Source organism: Haliaeetus leucocephalus, unplaced genomic scaffold (assembly GCF_000737465.1).
Source record: "Haliaeetus leucocephalus isolate CR32 unplaced genomic scaffold, Haliaeetus_leucocephalus-4.0 Scaffold159, whole genome shotgun sequence".
In the NCBI taxonomy this organism is placed as follows: domain Eukaryota; kingdom Metazoa; phylum Chordata; class Aves; order Accipitriformes; family Accipitridae; genus Haliaeetus; species Haliaeetus leucocephalus.
Genome location: NW_010972595.1, coordinates 1362971 through 1381638, shown reverse-complemented (window position 1 = coordinate 1381638; position 18668 = coordinate 1362971). Strand labels below are relative to the sequence as shown.

Below are 18668 nucleotides of genomic sequence, written 5' to 3'. Positions count from 1 at the left end.
AGGATTCTTAATTCCAGCCTGGTATTGATGCCTTCCTAAATGGAAGAGCAGATTTCCAGCAAAGCCCATCAGCTGTACCTGTCTGTGCTTACTGCCGTTGTTTTAGGTAACAGCCAGTGCTGCCTAAGAGCACACAGGCACGACCAGAGATAGAGGGGTTGGGGATTTCCAGGAGCAGTGATGGCGATGCCGGCTTAGACGGTGCACTGTCATGAGCACAGTTATTGCCCAGGAGTGGCAGAAGACAGTTCCAATACAACAGTAATTCCCCCCAGCTTTTAATTTTGCCGTTCTTACAGCAGTTCCCCCCGGTCATGAGACTGAGGGAGAAGGGCTTTTTTCTGTATCTGTTGGGCCCAGTAATTTCAGCGTAAGGCATTACTCATCACGAAAAGAATTAATTAACATACAAATTGCATCATCATTTACTGAGTCTTTTGGTGGGGAAAGCAATATCTCTGTTAAAACTGTGTCATTTGGAAAAGTCAGGCATAACAGACCTGCGTTTTTGTTTTTAACTACCAAAGCTTGAGTTAATTTTTTTGGTGTCGTTTTATTACTCGGTTGGATTCAGAAGTGTCCTCCTTTCAGATTTTGCTGGTTTGTGTTAATTCGTCATGCTAGCACTGCACTTAGTGTACCTTTTCTTTTTTCCCTTCTCTCACAGCAAATGAAGCTTGCGGCTGAGTCACTGAAGGAGTAAACATGAAGGAACGAGGATGACTAAAGCAGTCACATGTGAATGCAATGTGGGCACTTCTTGAGCGTTTGTTTATGATGATGATGTGTAGCTCTCAGAGTGTGCACTCTACCATCTATTCAGTAGGTGGCACCTGCTTATATGATATTTGGTAAATATTCTTTGCCTGACACTGTAAAAAAAGATATTTTCTCCTGCTCTCTTGCTTTCTTATATGCAACTGTTCATGAAGTTAACACCAAATAACACTCCAGCTTATGCTAGGTCTGGTTGAAATCTGCCAGACTCACTGTGCTGCAAGTGATTGAAAACAGATCCTGTGAGTAAGCATCCAGAAGCTAACAAGAGTTTTCAGCTGCAACTTTGTTAAAGAAAAAAATAGAAGGTAGACTGGTATTTAATTCACAGTGTACGGTCCCCTTTGGGCTTATTGCCCCTTTTGTTCCTTTATTACAATAGCTAATCAGTCCTGTATTATTTCAAAGACTTGCTTATTAGCTACTCTTTGCACATAGCAAATTAATTTAAGTATTTTATGGATTGCGTAATGAAATACATGGTTGTTCCCTATATGATCTGAGAACTAGTTAAATATTATAAAGTATGCATTATATACTCCTGTGTGCTAGTTATTTAAATAAGCCCCAGCTAAAATCTGTTCAAAAGCTGCGTAAAAAGCATTCAGTAGGAGGCAGATTGCTGATCAGTAATTTATGAAGTGTATTTATTTTTCAATTTACATTAGATCTTGGTATCACTTCCTTGGATCTCAAACTGCAGTATTGTATGAATGAATCTTCTGGTTAAATGAACTGATAGTAACAGATCAATTAAACTTGATACTCGATATACCAGTACTCGTGTATGTAGTGAATATCTGATTTTTTTTCTTGCATTTCACAAAAAGGTAGGAGCGTTTCATTGTTTTCTGACAGTACTAGGACCAAAATCTACAGTGTTTGTTCCTGTGACCTTGAGACAGTTTATTTTCTCCTGCTGTGACCTTCATCTTTGGTAGATGTAACTTACCTATATGTGATACTTGCTGGAATTCTGTCTGGAAAAATATGTTGTTACAATAATTAAGGTATTTGCCTACTTTGCACATTTCAGATTTCTGCCACAGGGCCCCCACAGCAGAGTAATAGAACTAAGCCAAAATAATGTATTCTGCCTGGAATTTAAAATTAACATTTCTCAAACTCTGCGAGCATGACCCAGTAAGAAACGACTCTGTTCCCTTGGGAAGAGGAGCAAAAAACTGTGCTACAGCGGCTGTCTCTGTTCTTGTTTCTCCCACTGCGCGTCCCCCACACTGCTGCTATTTCGGGGGTATCTCACAGGCTGCTGCTGTTTCACAGCCTCTTCCTGAGGTGGCGGTTGCAGGGTTGTGGCTGCACAAGCTCTGCCCTGAGCAGCCAGCAGGGATCTCTGAGGGGAGCATGTCTCCTTTCCTATGGTGCTGTAGAGATCCCAAAACCAAAGCTTTTTTGAGGAGGGGACTACCACGTTCTCCATGAAAGCTCCCCAGCTTTGCAGTTTCTTGCCCACTTTGGTCTGAAGTAGCTCCTGTTTGTTTAAGTTTTACTCGTTCTGCCTAGTCAGTGCTTTTGAGTGAACAGTTCAGAAGAAAAATCTGTGGGAGGGGTTCCTGGTGGAACATGTTCTTGTGAGCTTGTCACTGCCATTTTGAAGGGATTCTGCTGGTCTGCTAATTTGTGCTGGTTTGTGAGCGTAAAGTTGGTGTGTTTGTTTGTTTTGCTGATGGCAACTGTATCAGGTGTCTGGAATAATTTTCTAAGATGGGTTAGAAAAGGAATCAAGTCGTGTCTCAACTGTGATCATGTGAAAAAAATAAGTAGAATTCTGCAAAACTGATGTTGTGGTTGTCCTTGTGGTCCTTTCATTCTCCTGTTTTCTGTAGCCTAACAGGAAAATCTCTAGTAAGGTTTAAGTACCTGGTGACATAAGTAACGTTAGCTGCTGCCCTTGCCTTGGGCAAATCTTTCACTTCTGCTTAGTTTCCTTACCTATAAATGGGGGTAATACTGTTCTTTAGGTGGATTCTCCACCTAAAGCTAGTAGGTATGGAGGAATTGTGACCTTCCATAGTGTGAGTGAGTAAGAAGTAGGGGAATCCTTTGTTTTATAGGGATTAGAGTTTGTTCTAGATACTGGGAGAACTCTTGTTTTAGCGTCACAAATGCTACACAGTCATGACAGAGAGTGTTTCTGTCCTCAAGAGCGTACACTTTAGCTTGCTGAGATATGTTACCTGTATATTACCAAGTAATACTTTGTCACCGGACTGAAATTTAGCTCCTATTCCTCTGTATGCTGTTCTTTGCCCTTGTACTGAGGGAGTGCTGTGTTTAAAACATACTGGTTTAATGCCAGGGTTTGGTTTGTTTTTTGGTTTCTTACATTCATGATGTCATCTATTGTCATTTCTCATTTGAGAGAAAAAATGTTTCTGTCTATGCTTCTGAATGTCTTTGTATTGTTTTCTTTCTGCTGTAGGTGCATCTGTAAAAATTGTGGGATGCTAGGGACAAAGCTTACTGACAAAAACCTGTTGTCAGATGAAAATATGAGAATAAATAAGAGCCTTACGAGTAACTGCCATTCACAAGCTGTGTAATCTTGTATGTCTGTTCCTAGTCTGGGTAACTGTGTCCCCCAGGCACATGGGAGTGGAGACTTTACTTTCCCATTGTTCTCAGGCCACCCCCAGCACAGAGCTGACATACAAGGCCAGATCCAGTTTTTTCAACGTGCAGTTGAGAAGGGCAGAGTGGGCTACAGGGGAAAGGGGCAAGTGCACTGAAGTGGAAGGAAACGAAGGCACCTAGATCAGAGGCGACTGGTTGCCAGTAAGTGTCTTCTGTCTCCTTCCTTGGGGTCAGCGAGCAGTTTGTGTACAGCGATAGCTGAAGCTGCAGCTCGGGCCCTTCAGGCAAATAGTGGTGGGTTTACGCAGGGGTTGTGGAAAGTGCGAATGGGCTGGTTTATGAGCGTAAAGCTTATGCTCTGCCTGTGCCCCCACTACGGGCAGCGAGTCCGTCCCAGGAGGTTCATGGCATGGTCCATTACCCAACTAGAGAGACCCTTAGACCTCAGAGACAGCCTTGGCTCTGGACCTTTCAGGAGTGCAGGCAAACAGCCTTGGGTGTGCGGCAGTTCTTCCAGTGCCCGAGCCTAAGAAATAAGTTCACCTCTGGTCTCAAGCTTTAGGGAGGAACCTAGGATGAGTCTGGTGGCATCCTGTTTGGGAAGTCAACTGTGTGGGAGTAGCCTGTACCTATCTGTAAGGCTTGAATTTTACACATCACCTTAGCAGCAGTGGTAACAACCAAGACCACTGTTTTTAAGGAAAAGGCCAGTCATAAATAATTTACTGGTAATACAAAAGTTTTCTCATCAGGTGTGTTGTGAGCCACAGGTCTAATTGTGTGGCCCAGAGGGATCTGCTGACTCAGGATCTCTACTGTACTTGCTGGACTGCAGCAGCTCCCATGAACTTAAGGACAGTGGAAGAGGAAAACATGGGAATCATTACATGAGGAGAGGTTCCTCCGTAAGCAGGCACGCAATTCTGGGTATTTTTGCTTACCTCGACCAGAGGGAATCGATCTCGAATCTCATTCAGGAGGACTTGCACTGACTGAGAGTTTACTTCCTTATTCAGATAAGCAAAGCCAGTGGGAACCATGCCTCCTACCGCCAAGTGCTTTCTTCAGGAAAGCTCTCCCATCCATGCCTCATCCAAGAGTCGGAGGGGTGAGTGCCAGCATCAGGCTGGAGCTGACAGCAGAGGCTGGTGACTCACCTGTCAGCCCTGAAGACTGATGCCCTTAGAGAGGAGGGATCGCTCTGCACCCTGCTGCTCAATATAAAACACAGTGGTGACAGCATCTGTCATCACTGGTGTGATGAGGGCGATCCTGGGTACGGTGTAAGAGCGCTCGTCAGCCCTTCCTGCTAGCTCCCGGGTCTGCAGCACTGAGCCGAACCTCTCCCAGGCCTTGGGCACTGAAGCAGTGTGTGCAGCACACAGGAGCCCAGAGAGAAAAACAGATCCTTCCCTCCTGCCTCCCCCAGCCCTGTATTTCTCAAGAGAGAGTAGTGAGGGGGAAGAAGTTACACAAGCGTTTGCTGAAATTAATTGCTAAGGAGATCTGACATGACATGTCTGAGAGCCTAGTGCAGCCCTTACAAAAAACCCATGCTTTTCAAGTTAAAAGTCAGTCCTCTAAACTTGCATTTTTTCATATGACATAAGTCTTCTACCATCTGGGAAAGTAAATAGAGATCATCCTTTTTTCCCCCTAGTATAACAGACTTCACTTCTTCACGAATTCAGGGTTCTTGACTTCTAGAAATTGATGTCATTTGTAATACACACAGATAGGCCAAACTGAGTCAACTTGTTACAAGTAATTAAAATTGTAAGCTCAAAAAAACCCAGTAGCCAGAGCCTCTGCTTCAAGAAGGGAGCAGGGTAAAACAGCCACAGAGACATTGCCCTGGAGAAGGGCTGCCTGGCTGTCCCTCGAAACACGCTACTGACGTGACTTCAGTGAGGGAACCTCCCTGGCTTCAGTCAGTAGGCAACTAAACGAGTGAGTCACTGTTACGCTTTTCCAAGTACAGTCACGTCAAGGTGTTATTACTCAAACACCTTTTATTGAAAGCAAGTCATAATCTGGAATTTGCAACAGACAGATCTGTTCCGATTCATCCACATAAACTTAACCATGGGAAAGGCTGTTGGGGTGGCTCGGTTGTCTCCAACGTTTGGGACGTGCTAGGCTGTCCCTGTTCTCTGTTTATTGCCAGCCAGCCATGTTGGGATTTCTCGATATCTGGCTAGCCCATTTCTTTATTAGGTAATGAAAAATTCATTAAAAAAATCGGACCTGTGAGTACCAAGATGTTATTGCTGGGCTTTGATGTCTTAAGAAAGAGGAGGGTAGTACCAGATTTGTAACACCGTTCCTCGCTCAGGCACAGTCACAGCTCCCCCCACCAAGTTCTTTGGCTGTTCCTTGCCTGCTACTGCCTCCACCCCATTGTGCATTAACCAGCACCGGGAAGCTCACCAGCAATGCCAAGGTCCCAGCTGCAAAAGCCTGTGAGTACAGCTTTGCACAACTAGCCAATCATAAAGTAATCATACATTAATTGCATATAATTACATAACCTGTTAAATGCCATTAATCCCTCTAAGTGTACCAAACGTCCTGTGTCCATACGATCTCTGCCTGGTTACAGCTCATGTTTCATGAGCAGTTAAAATCACAGGCTCTGTGTTAAATCGCTGCAGAAGGTTGTGCTGACCTGCTCCAACCACAGGTCACCAGAGACATCTCTGAGGGTAAACCGGTAACAGGCACGAGAAGGTACCAGAAACCACCTGCTCTCAGTGCGCATGCTGGCGGGGCAAAATAGGCAGAACGTGTTCCAGAAGCACTGGCTAGCGCTGCTACCCTCCGCAGCCTGAGCCGCTTTTCACAGTACCATGGGAAAAAGGCAGCAGTAAGAAGCATTACTCTCCCAACTACACATTAAGGTGCAGCATTTTGTAAGTGACAGCAGTGAGAGCACGCGCCTGGATTTCAGCTTAGGTATTTCAGCTGTTCTCTTCCTTCTGTACCGACATACATACGTACTTTTAGACTAAATGTTCAGGAGCAGATGTTTCTCCAGCACGTGGCAGTCTAAACACTGCAATGTGGGACAGAGTTGTAAGATGTACTCTGTGAAGCAGCTGCAGTAAACACATGGAATTAACTCCCAGAATCCTGTTACTTGTGACAGCACAACCAGAGCAGAGCATGCAGAGCTGTGTCTTGCACTGTGGTTTTAGATCTTGGGCCGTTTGGGTGACGATAGCTTTTTCTTAAGGTGCCCATCTTTTGGTGCAGTCAGCATGCTCCAGTCCCCACTGGTGATGTGTATCAGTGCTGATGCTAACATTTTATTTTTTTTTTTCCACTATTACCCATTTTACATTGCAAAGAAGAATAGTACTGGGTTAGGTTTGGATGAAAAACATTCAATCTATACTGGTGAAACTTCCAACTCACATACATACACCTTCACAAGAACAACAACAAAAAAATACTAGTTTACACACCACCTATGCAGATCTGCAAACAGGTATACAACCGGTCGTTTCATCTAACAAGAAAAACCCGAGACAAGTAAAGCACCTTACTTTCCCCAAGAGTTACAGCAGGGCTGGGTGAGGTGTCCCTCCCATGACTGTAACGGACAGAGGTGTGGCCAAGATAAGACTCATCTGACTGACTCGGGCACATGCACAGCAAATATTTTAACTGAGATTTTGAGACCCATCGTATTCTGTATCCCAGAGCTGCCAGACACCAGCTGCCAGAACAGCACTGGGTTTGCTCAGATGGTAAGCCGGACAAGTGTATCATCGAAAGCATTCTCTAGTTGAACAGCAGATTATAAAGTTCACTAAACCACTTAAATTAGTCTAAGTAAGTTCTGCCCAAAAACCAGCAACCTCAACCTTTAAACAAAAAGCTATTCTAGTGGATGACAACTTTTAAGCCCAAATGAACAAGTCTGATCTATGCGAGAGAATGCCTGGAAGTCTGCAAACCAACATGCATCCACACACAAAGTTGTATTTTTTCAAGGCAACCGAGCTTATATGTCTACTGCTTTCTATTCTAATTTATTACTCTACTCAGCACGGGCTGCAGCACGCAGAACGCATGCCCAGCAAGTGTGTCTCCAGAAGCTCTGGCCTCCACTGTGCTGCAGCATGGGGGAAGGGGCCAGGAGCTTGTGCCGCCCTTACACAGTGAACACCAGGAGTAACAGGCCGCACTGACATGCAAATCATAGGTTATGCATCAATCAAGATATCACTTTTATTAACTGGATTTTCCATTTCTGTCGCACACCATGAATGTTTATACAATGAAAAAGCCAAACATTGCTGGAAGCAATAAGATCAGCTGATATTTCTGTACCCTCTTAACACACACACATGGATTCTTTCGTGGTGAGAAATTCTTATATTTCTGTTCATTAATTCTGTTTATTTATACTGCTACTCTTAAAATTCTGTGTCAAGATTGTCACATCTTAAATACAGATTAAGTTCCTAGAGGTACATTTTTTATATATATATTTATATACACACATACAGAAAAATACAAGACTAGTTGTTTTTCCACAATATTTAATTTATACACTACTGTAACTATATGCAACTTTTAAAGACACGTTAAGGGGTACAAGAAACTGTTTACTTGCTCTAAATAGTTTGGTCCAATATTATCTTAATGTAGTGGTTATTCTCGCCCTTCCTTTTACGTGACAACATAATACAACATACACCACATGCACAATCATTCACCTGTCAACAGATGGAGAAAGGACACCACTCAGACTAACATTTGTACACCCAAAGGTTCAACCAACCACACACAACTATAAGGCTATGATACAACTATGCAGCATAAATGGTCAACACTGCTGTTCTAAAGTGAGCACCATATATACAGTTGTATATAAAAACATTGGAAACAAAATACACCTGGGGTTAGTTAAAAGGTGCCATTCCAAGGCTGTACATAATATCAGGAAAGAGTATTTACACTACTTGGAAAAAAGCTGCAACAAATAAGTTTATTGCCAATGCCCTTTATAAACTTGTCTCCTACTTGGATGTTACGCTCACTGTCTGTGAACCACACATCTCATTTCTGGCCCTTGGTAAGATCCCTGCTCAAAAATTTCAATCAAATATGTTCTATGGCTTCACCCACACATCTATTCTTGTAGCTTTCGATTTATAAATATCACGCTGACTAAACCGCAACTAGAGTTTAAAACTTAAAGAAGGAAAACACTTATCATTCGCCTTGTTTAGAAAGCAGAATGTAAAATCCCCGACTAGGCTAGCCAGTAAGAATACCCCATGCAATTTAGACTCTCTTAGTAAAGTCCTTCACTCATCATCAAGAAGAGCTGTCATGAGCTGTAGAAATTATGACCAAGCATAACGCCATTCTTTGGTGCTCTGCTCACTCTGCGGTGGACGTGAAACGCATTGTATTTGACTATTCTGCACATGTTACAAGATGCTCAACAGTGTAAACTCCTCCCAGACAGCCAATGTGTGCCCAGGGTGCTGCTACATAATACCACCAGTTTCACTAGCATTGCTTAGAAGACCCAGTGCACAGCATGAAAAAATAAAACATTCTTGCCCTTCCCAAAACTAGGAATCTGCAATATATTTTATTCTAGATAATAAAATTCCACAAAGTTAATTCATCTGGTCAAAAGTATCCTTTCGTACAGAAATACTCTAAATCAAGACCTTGCCACGGCAATGGGAAACCCGACAGAAAGGCTAAAAGCTGTAAAATAAATACTTTCCTATATGCTATTTTAAATTGACTTCATGAAAAAGCATTATTACTGAGGGAAAATAAGTGGTGTACATGTGGGGAACAGCAGTATTTTAAGTCTTAAAAACAGTAATAATGAGAAAAATGTAAATGACAATAACAATTTCCATTTGAATCCAATTACCTAAAGGTTTTCCATCCCTTATTGCCTTTTGAAATCTCAGGGAGGGGAGGAGAGGATAGGGGAGAAGGTTTACAAGGTAAAAACCTAAAATATTAAGTGTCATGATATACTAATAACAAAAGTAATTCATACAAATACTTTATTTTCAGTTACCATGTAAAAACTCAGAAGTAGACTTAATAATTTACCTTTGTTATATTAAAAAAGAAGATTGTCTGCTTGTAATATTAACATATTTCTATGGGAGAAAGCTGCCTTACAAATCTACTTGCCTTTTTTTTAAAAAAAAAAAAAAAAAGAAAGAAAACTGCCTCTAGCAAAACAAGATCTTTTCAGTTTGATTTTTGAGCCACAACTTTATCCATATTATAGCTTAAGACAAACAGGTGTGGGTTTAAAATCATATTTCAAGATCACTAATTTTCAGTGCATCTTTGCTTTGTACAAGCCTTGGAACATCTGAAAGCTCCCTGAAGAGTTTTCAGCATCAAAACATTATTGCTTTGGTTCTGTTTCAGACACATAGAAGTATGCCACATATCACATATTTTAGTTATCACAGAAGGTCAGAACAAGAATTAACATTTCACAAGCAAACAAAAGCTTCTCTCTCTAGTTTAAGTGCAGAACATGAAACTTCTAAGTGCTCCATTTACATTAGGATCCAGATATTTATTTTAATTTAATCCAGATCTTCCATAGTAAAATTATAAATGTAAAAATTACACAATAAAATATTGTTTTGTTGAAAAAGAAAAACATATCGGCTAGCAGCATGCAAAGACCATGCATTGTCATACCATCAAGCAAACACAAAATTAAAGTGTAATAAATAACTGCTCAAAGCCCACTTAAAAATCTTAAGACAATAAAAGGGGGTCTGTGACAAGGTGTGCACAGCTCTGAACAGGAAGAATGATGCTGTCAAGTAGATCGAGCTATTAAAGTCGGGTCGTTGTCAAATGACATGACAACAACTGGTCTGACTGGAGGTACACAGCAGCCCCTCCTTTGGGTTCCGCTGAATATTCACAGATATCGTCTTTTCACAGAGAGGTAGTTGTAGCACATTGTTTTTCAAGTTCCTGTTCTTTATGCGTTCCAATTCATTTGCTGTGTCTGACATTTGGTCAGAAAAAAACTTTAGGTTGCCCAACGATGAAGCCTGGTTTGTGCTTCCGCTGGAACTTATACACATTTTCCATGTTGACTTCTCCTGTACTTTTACACTGGAAAAGGACAGATTGTTTTGAGGATCAATAATGTATTTAGTGCTGCTGTGAATCTGTGAACCTAGGCAAAGGCTCATTAACTTCAGGCTTTCAACCAGTTCCCCTGCACTTCTAGACGATAGCTGCATTGAGTTCCCGGATCCAGCGCATCTCCGAGTGGAACCTGAAGTGTTGTTGGTGCTACCACTGGAGCTACCGGAGGGACTCCCCCCACCTTTGTTGTTATCACTTGGGCTCGTTTTGTCTACCCCTCCGTTTCCATTACTTGGTTTGCTTTGTCCACCACCATCTCCTTGGCTGCCAGGTGGCCCTTCGCTGCTATCCCGTCTATGCCAAGAATAGGTAAACCCACTATCTTTGTCTAGGCGTCTCCTACTTTCCGAGTCGTCATCGCTTGTTTCTGAGCTACTGCAGCTAGAGCCCCGTCCCTGGCTTTTCCTCCTGTGATAGCGTTTATGCACTGTGCTAGGTGAAGCAATATTCATTTTTAACCTGCTGAGCTTTGGGGGTAAGTTCTCATCCATGTCAAACTCATCATCTGACTCGCCCTCCTCAAAGATTTGATTGAGGACTGGTGCACTCTTTCTCGAAGTAAGACGATTTGTAACTGAAGGCTTACGGCGCAGAACAACTTGAGTAGAAAGAGAAATAGGTTTCTTATCTTCTTCATCCTCCTCTTCATCTTCCTCTACTCTGAATAAGCACTTGCGGCCACTTGTAGTGGGTTTTAAGCTCACCGATGGGACTGCTGAAAGTGCCGGTCCAGCTAATTCAGGGATATCTTCTTTCTTTGCTGAATCACCAAGGGCCTTGCTTCTGTGGCCATTGAGAACATTCTCAGCCGTGCGAGCCGGTGACTGAGGAACAGTTGCATGGGAGAGAGGAGAAGCTGTAAGGTCATCCTCCAGATCTTGAGGTACATCGATTTTTGTTGGCCATGACTGCCTACATAAACAATTATAAAGGATAAAAGAAAAGTTAAATCATGGCAAGTATTTCCGAACATGTAAGAAAACATAAGATCTGCACAACAGAAGCACAAGTACTGTCACACAGATTGGCCTGCTGGGTGGCATGTTTGTAAGTAACAGTACTGAGTAACTGAAGAAACAGAAGCATTCTCAGAGAATGTGCATTCATTTAGAAATGCTATTATTTGAAAGAAAGATCATATATACAAAAGCATAGTTTAGAAATTATGTTGGTTACTGTCAAATGAAATCTTAAGATTTCACTGCTCTCAGAAAATGAATTAAGCAATAAAAAACTTTAAATAATTGCATCTCAGAGAAAATAATCTGAAGTAAGTACAGAGCCACCAGTACCTAGAGGAAGATACAAGCTGACTCAAGCGTACCTTAAATAAGATAGTATTGCAAACTATTTTTAATCTAAAGCTTCTGTTATTTTTTCCCAGTATTCTTAATATAAAAATTAGGTTAGAATTAACATGAGCGAGACTGAAAAGTTGAGTCAGAAGAAACATTCTCTCATTTTCAGTAAGTCTCATTCAGACTAAGCTCTATTCTACAAAATCCCCTTTAATTTTAAACACAGATGAATTGAGATCATACATTTATTTGTCCTTAGCTGAGCAACTGGACTAATACAGCTGCATGAATTCAGGACTCAAGCTGCTTAAGAATATGACACTTGACTAAACTGCAAATCCAAGTTCAAAATACATGACTGTGTACTAGCATTGGCTCAAATCAAAATGAAAGTAACACTTGAGTGTAAATCAGTTTTACAGTTAGCATCTGATGCCTTATCTCCAGTATCTAAGCTAGTACCTAATGATCTGTATTTTACTTTAAATCCTAATATATATTGTAATTTTCCCATAATGCACACCAAATAAACTAAGAACAAAGACTGTCAGTCTTTATTCCCTCTCTGTATTTTGAAAGCCTAATCCAAGACCAACACCTTAACACTGAATAATTCTTCAATTGCTTCACTCAGCATAAGCCCCATATTTCTTGTGGAGACCAAGAAATTTTTTCTAACCTCTCAAAGTAAGAGTTAATTTTTAATTTAAAAAAGTTTGCCAGTCATTTAACTTGACATAACTAAAATACTCTTAACATACTGCATGAAAAGTTGTAGTAGAGACCTCTCTTTACATATGGATAGCATTACAAGACATTCCCAACCATATTTTGGGTGTGCCAAAAGAAAGGGCTGTAGCCCAGTTTAGAAGCAACGCGTAGGAGGAAAGTGGGAAAGGAAGCAGAGAATGTTTCGCACCAAGCGTGACCCCAGATATCTGCTTGAACAGCCTGCGTACGAAAACGGAAGGATCATACCAACTTCCTGATCTCTGCTGTGTTAAGAGGTCAAGCTGAAGAAACAAGGAAAGCTCGCACACCTCTTTGCTATTCTTACTCTAAACGTGTTCTTTTTAAGGTTTAAAGTTAATGGAAGCACCTACACTAGGACCGCATTTCCTCAAGGCTCCCTCTGTAACAGCTGGATAGAAAAGGATCCTGAAGTGTGAGATGCCTATCTACACAGGGAACAATTGACAACCATCTTCCCAATTGTATGAACTTTGAAGAAGAGTACTTTATTAAAGCCAACATTAAACTCATCAAGCCTAACTGCAGACTTTGTTTTGAAGTGCTAGTTTCAGTTTTGCTTAACAAACCAGCAATACAAAAATCCACCAGGATCCTCTTAGGACCTGGCTGCCAACACACCCGTGTAAGCCTGTGTAGTCCGTTCCCTAGGAGGAGCTGCACAGGCTCCCTCCTGTCTCCTTGGGCACTGGGAGCTGCCGGTGCCCTCCCACCAGTTTCCCTCCAGTGAGGGGCTCTGCCTCGAGGGAGGCCACACAACCAGCAGCTCCGACCCAAGCTGTCCAGACAAGAAGCGGAGCCCAAGCTGTGGTCCTCCTTGGTTTGACACTGGCATCCTCCCTTAGGCCCCAGCTGACTCCAGAAACACTGGGAACCACTGACCTAGTTTTCTGATGACTTGTGCCATGCTGGGTATTTTAAACACAAACAACTGTCTGTGATTAACAAATAGGACTTAAATAAATTAGAAACGTAACTACAAAAGTGACAGAAAACGAAGATCTAAATCTTTCAAGAATTTACCATGCTTTAAGAACAGACTGGTTTGTCAGCAAAAAAAAGGAAGAGAGTTCTGTGGCTGTCACAATAAAGGGTAAATATAGTATCTGACAGTACTGTAGTTTCCAGGCAATAAACCTCCCCACTACAGTATGTTTATCTCTTATAGCAGCCCATGTTTGCATCCCTTCCCCCCCACCTCCCCTCCATTCCCAGTAGGCCTGAGGGGAGAGTGAGACAGAAGGGAAGCTCCAGGTTGCAAGTAATTTAAAAAAAAAAAAAAACAAAACTCTTTTGAAGTCTCAAAATCAAAGTAATGCAGGACTTTGTTGTCTCTTCCATGAGGTCATTCTATATAAATACTTTGAATTTAGAACCACCATGAAGACAAGCAATAGCTACCTGAGACCATTAAGGGCAAGAGTGCCTGAGTTTATGCAGATGCCCTTTGTCATGATTCATACTCATAAGGCAGGCTTTAAGTACTCCATTCAACTTTACAAATTCATATCAAGATTTAGATGGAATGAACTTGTTTGCTCCAGTTCCTCATGTAACTGGAGCAGCTCTTCTACTGCAAGAGCGACACTGATGCAGAGAAAAAAACAAAACAATTTAAATGCAGACTTTGTAGTTTTAGAATTTTCATTTGAAGTTTTCATTTCATGCTCTGCTTGGCTTTCTTTTTCAAAAGAAATTGACATAAAAAAAGAGGATGGTCCATTAAGAGAACTGCAGAGTGAAAGTTACAGTATTACCCTTGAAGAGACTTAAGGTCTGTAACACCAAGCTCCAGGCCATTTACGTTCTGTAGGCAACCCTTAGTTGCCTGCAACAATAACTCTTTGAAAGTACTTGTAATCACACAACATAAAATTTCCTACATAAGTGACCATTGAGTGAATGACCTTTTAAGCACAGCAATAAAGTTTCAGTCTACTCTAGTACACAACACAGGCTGGAGTCTCATCTGGAGATGACAAAGATGTTGAGAACCACTGTAAGGTTCAGAGAGAAATAACTCATTATTCAGGTAGACAGAATGGTGTTCAGAACAGACTCCTTTAAAAGCCTCCAAAATCTCAGCCTAAATCCAAGGTAACAACCAATGGAGATGATGTATCTTTAACCTATTTTCCAAAGTGCATGCCCTTAATTTATAACTTATCCATTTTTTTCCTAGATTGAAATTGAGGTAGTAGTATCTGACTTTTGTCAATCAGGCCAAGGAAAATATAGATATGCAGCAGAAGGACACCATAGCATTTATGTCCCTATTATCATTCCTATTAAATGATTTCACACGTGACCTTGCATGAAAGTTGCACAAAGAAACCTTTGGAATGAAAAAGCTATTTTGTCTTTTTCTCCAAATCCTACAGACAGATTAACAACACTGAAGGTAGGCAGCAACTCTAAACATCAGCACAAGCACTTAATATTCTTCTCTCATTAAGAGATTAGCTACCAACAATTGTTATTATTGCTAATAATAGTTACCAATAATATTTTGCCAAAACCTAAAAGGCAAATTTTGAAGAGACTGGAGGTTAGAGAACAAAAATTAATGGAAATGCCTCAGCACAACCTACGTCTTCACTATAAAGTTTGTCAAGATGGGCCAATAAAGATTTTTTTTCAATACCAGCAGATCCCTAGTTGTAGTCTGACACTTAACTCAGGAAATTAAAAACAAAATGTTTAAGAAAAATAAGTGTTCAAAACATGTATCCTCCAATATCAATGTGTGGGTAGAAACTATACTATTCACCTTGTGTTTGTTTTGTTAAAGCATATGCCACTGTAACTGAAAATATGGGATGCTTTGCTAACTGGTTGCAGAGCAAATGGACTGGTTGAACACAGCAATACCAGCTAGATGCCAGAATCCCACTTCCCCCTTTAGTTTTACTGTGTCACAAGCTGAAGCTTTGAAAAATCTCAGGGAACCTTACTATGGGGTTTTTTAAATCATGTTTTTGTCAAACTAAAAAAAAAAAAATTAAAAAAAATCTATTGCCATATCTTTAAATAGGTGATTAAAGCAATTAATTCAACAGTTTTCCTTAGACAACAGGCATATCAACTGATATTAAAAAGAACACAACCTACAGGTGTTTGCTCTAAGCTTGATTTAGGGGATGTTCAACCCATTTAAAAAAAAAAAAATCAAAGCTAACAACTAAACCTAACATCAAATCCAGAATGATTTCTCATTTACAACTAATTCCCCATCAACATGTTTATGGATTATGCAACTAATTTTTTTTCAGGGATTTATATATACAATTTGTATGAGGAACTGAAGGTCAATGAACATGCCCTTTCCTAGCAGGTGTGAAAACTTACTACTTCAGATACAGCCTTCAAATTGGTTAGGCATTTCCTGAAAATGGTAGGAATTGAAAATATTATTGGTAACTGATTTCTGAACAGCTTCTGAAGCATCCACAGCACTTTAAAGACATTTAAAATTTGCAATGAATAAGTACTTTACTGTTTTTTAAAAAGAAGTACTTGAGCAATTCAATAATATTCTCATTAAGCCAGCTTAAAAATTTAGATTCCTAAATTCTCACCTGAACTGAGCTTTGATGTTGCTAGGGCTTGCAGATCTGGTCTGAATTTCTTTCTCTTGTTTTTCTCGCAGAATCCTTTCAGCTAGTAAGAAGTAAGTAGCAGTGATGTGATTGTATTTGTTAGTTTCCAATGCCCTAAGAAAAGTACAAAACATGAAATAAACCATACATCAATGGTTTTCTGAAAACTGGACCTGCATCTCGCACAACTTGCTGTAATTCTCATAGCAGGAAGAGTGCCTGAAAGCAGAACTGTGTATTTTTGATGTTTGGACAAGCATGTCTTGGTTTTATATAAAATAAAGAGCCAACAAGTCTAGTACTTTCAACTATAGTTGGATGACGACATCCTCAGAATATCATAAAAAAATAAAGAATTCTTACTTTACTGAACATTCTTTAAATGATAAAATTGTATTTCATTAATATTATGCACCAACGATGGGCTTTCCCAGTGGCACATACAACCACAAAGCACTAATATTTGTTTATGCAACAACTGGAGGAAAAATGTTCATTATTTTAAGGCTGTCGCATTAAGTTTACAGTAAAATTAAATTCATAAGGTAGTAAGCATCATTCAGACATTCTAACAGAAAGGATGCCACTGTTAGACAGCTAAAAGCTTAAGAAGCGAGACTGCTGCTTCCCCCCCTGCCAATGGTAAGCTAGTTAACAGTTTTTCTAGCTTAGAAATTTGGGAGTTTTAATCTATTAGAAGAAACTATGTAGCTTTCTAGCAAGCTCACTCAGTGACAGTTACTATTTTGCATTATATAGATAAAGGAATAATATTCTAAATTAACAAAGATTCAGGTATACTGGAAATGTACTAAGGGAAAAATGCTAGAATTTATCACCTCCAAATATGCATGAGAGATGAAACACAAATAAAAGCATGGATTTCAAAGTAGTTAAATTTACTTAAGATGGCAAACTACCACAGGAATCAAACACTGTTCCAACACATTTTCTTGGAAGTTTTTCCTAAGGTTGGGTCTACTTAAGTATTTCTCATCCTAGAATATCCCATCACAGAGCAAGACTGTAATACTTTGTTTGTTAACCGAAAGGCTTGATATTTAAACATTGGAGTACCCAGGTTCTCAGGACATTCTTTAATCAAAAATGACAGATGCACAAAACAAACTGCATATAGAAAATTTACAACTTACTCCACTATTGTATCTCGGTCTGCAATATCACCAAGAACCATGCGTTGTATTATACTGTTGTGTTCCTCCTCAGACAGATTTTTATATGACACAAGAGGAATATTGTACTTTGTTGCAGGCGATGGGTCGACTCCTTGGAGCCATGCATGGTTTTCAATCTCTTCCAAAGATGCCCTTCGCTTCGGGTCTCTCTGCAACATCCGCGTAATTAGACTGTGAATAAAAAATAAATCTAAACAAAATGCACTCACATGTTTAAAAAGCAGCCATTGTAAGAGCAACGTTAGGAAAAAATTTTCTGCTGTTGGTCCACATAGATCTTTAGAAGTCTCTATAGTAAACAATGTGATGGGAAATAATTTATTCTCAAATACATTCCAAATATTGCTGAATGGAAACAAACAATTTACCTATTAAAAACTATAAATATCATAAACACTCCAGTTTTCATTCACTATGCTTAGATTCCTAACCTGATTTTGCTAGTTTGTTTTTAATAGGTCTTAAAGGGCAACTGTCACAGATGGCCTAGGCTGGTCTGTAAAGTAATAGAAGTATAACTTTCTATTATTGCTGCTGTCAACAAGAATGCGGAATGGCAAGATAAGTAGAAATACTTTATTCTAAAATAGCTATTAGACATTTGATTCTTCAGTGTCCCTGAAAGAACACTGATCTGTTCTATCCATAGAGGGAAAAAAAACCAAAACAAAACACTATCTGGGATGATGAAGTGACAAACCGACTAATGGGTTGATACTGAGTGTTTACAAGTGCCTGAAAGGAAGTGCATAAATTCCCCAAATAAACAGAGAAACACGACTTGATTAGCATAGCACATCTCTGTTCACTTACTAGACAAGAAAAATTCTTGGAGAAGGTATTTTTGGCTTTGCACAACAAACAGAACATGTATATACAGTTTTGGTGCCAAGGTTTCAATGAAAATTTATTGCTCCAACATGTGGAACAAAAGTTCTGTGGTTTTCACATAATGCTTTTTATTGCACTAACTATACTACACCATGCAACTTCAAACTGCAAGGCCACACAAATCACAAAGGTAGTCACAATTTATTTGTATTTTTTAGTGTAAGATGATGTATGGAATTAAAAATGGAGGTTAATTCAGACTTCTTAAAACTCTACTGTAAAAAAAGAATGTCACATACATACTTAGTAGCTGTGGTCTCTGCCTTTACCAAAAGGAAAAGCGGGGTGAGACATGGGAGCCCTGATTTTCTTTACTTTTGTTAACTTTATGACAGAAAGGGAACAAACTATATACTTCGTCTGATTTGTTTTAAACTACACCTGTA

The 18668-nt window shown here is 40.1% G+C and overlaps 2 protein-coding genes across 2 annotated transcripts in view; one reads left to right on the top strand and one right to left on the bottom strand.

The window, feature by feature from the left end:
- ANO10 (anoctamin 10) overlaps positions 1-1891 on the top strand; it is a 128762-nt gene extending 126871 nt beyond the window's left edge. The window contains exon 12 of the mRNA XM_010562398.1: positions 668-1891. Within this exon, the coding sequence (XP_010560700.1) occupies positions 668-703 (36 nt within the window). The 3' untranslated portion in view covers positions 704-1891. The remainder of the gene's footprint in view (positions 1-667) is intronic.
- Positions 1892-7870: 5979 nt separating this feature from the next.
- The window catches only part of SNRK (SNF related kinase), a 40774-nt gene continuing 29976 nt past the window's right edge, over positions 7871-18668 (bottom strand). Inside the window, exons 5-7 of the mRNA XM_010562399.1 lie at positions 17350-17562; positions 16175-16309; positions 7871-11460 (exon numbers count right to left, since the gene is read on the bottom strand). Of these exons, the coding sequence (XP_010560701.1) occupies positions 10242-11460; positions 16175-16309; positions 17350-17562 (1567 nt within the window). The 3' untranslated portion in view covers positions 7871-10241. The remainder of the gene's footprint in view (positions 11461-16174; positions 16310-17349; positions 17563-18668) is intronic.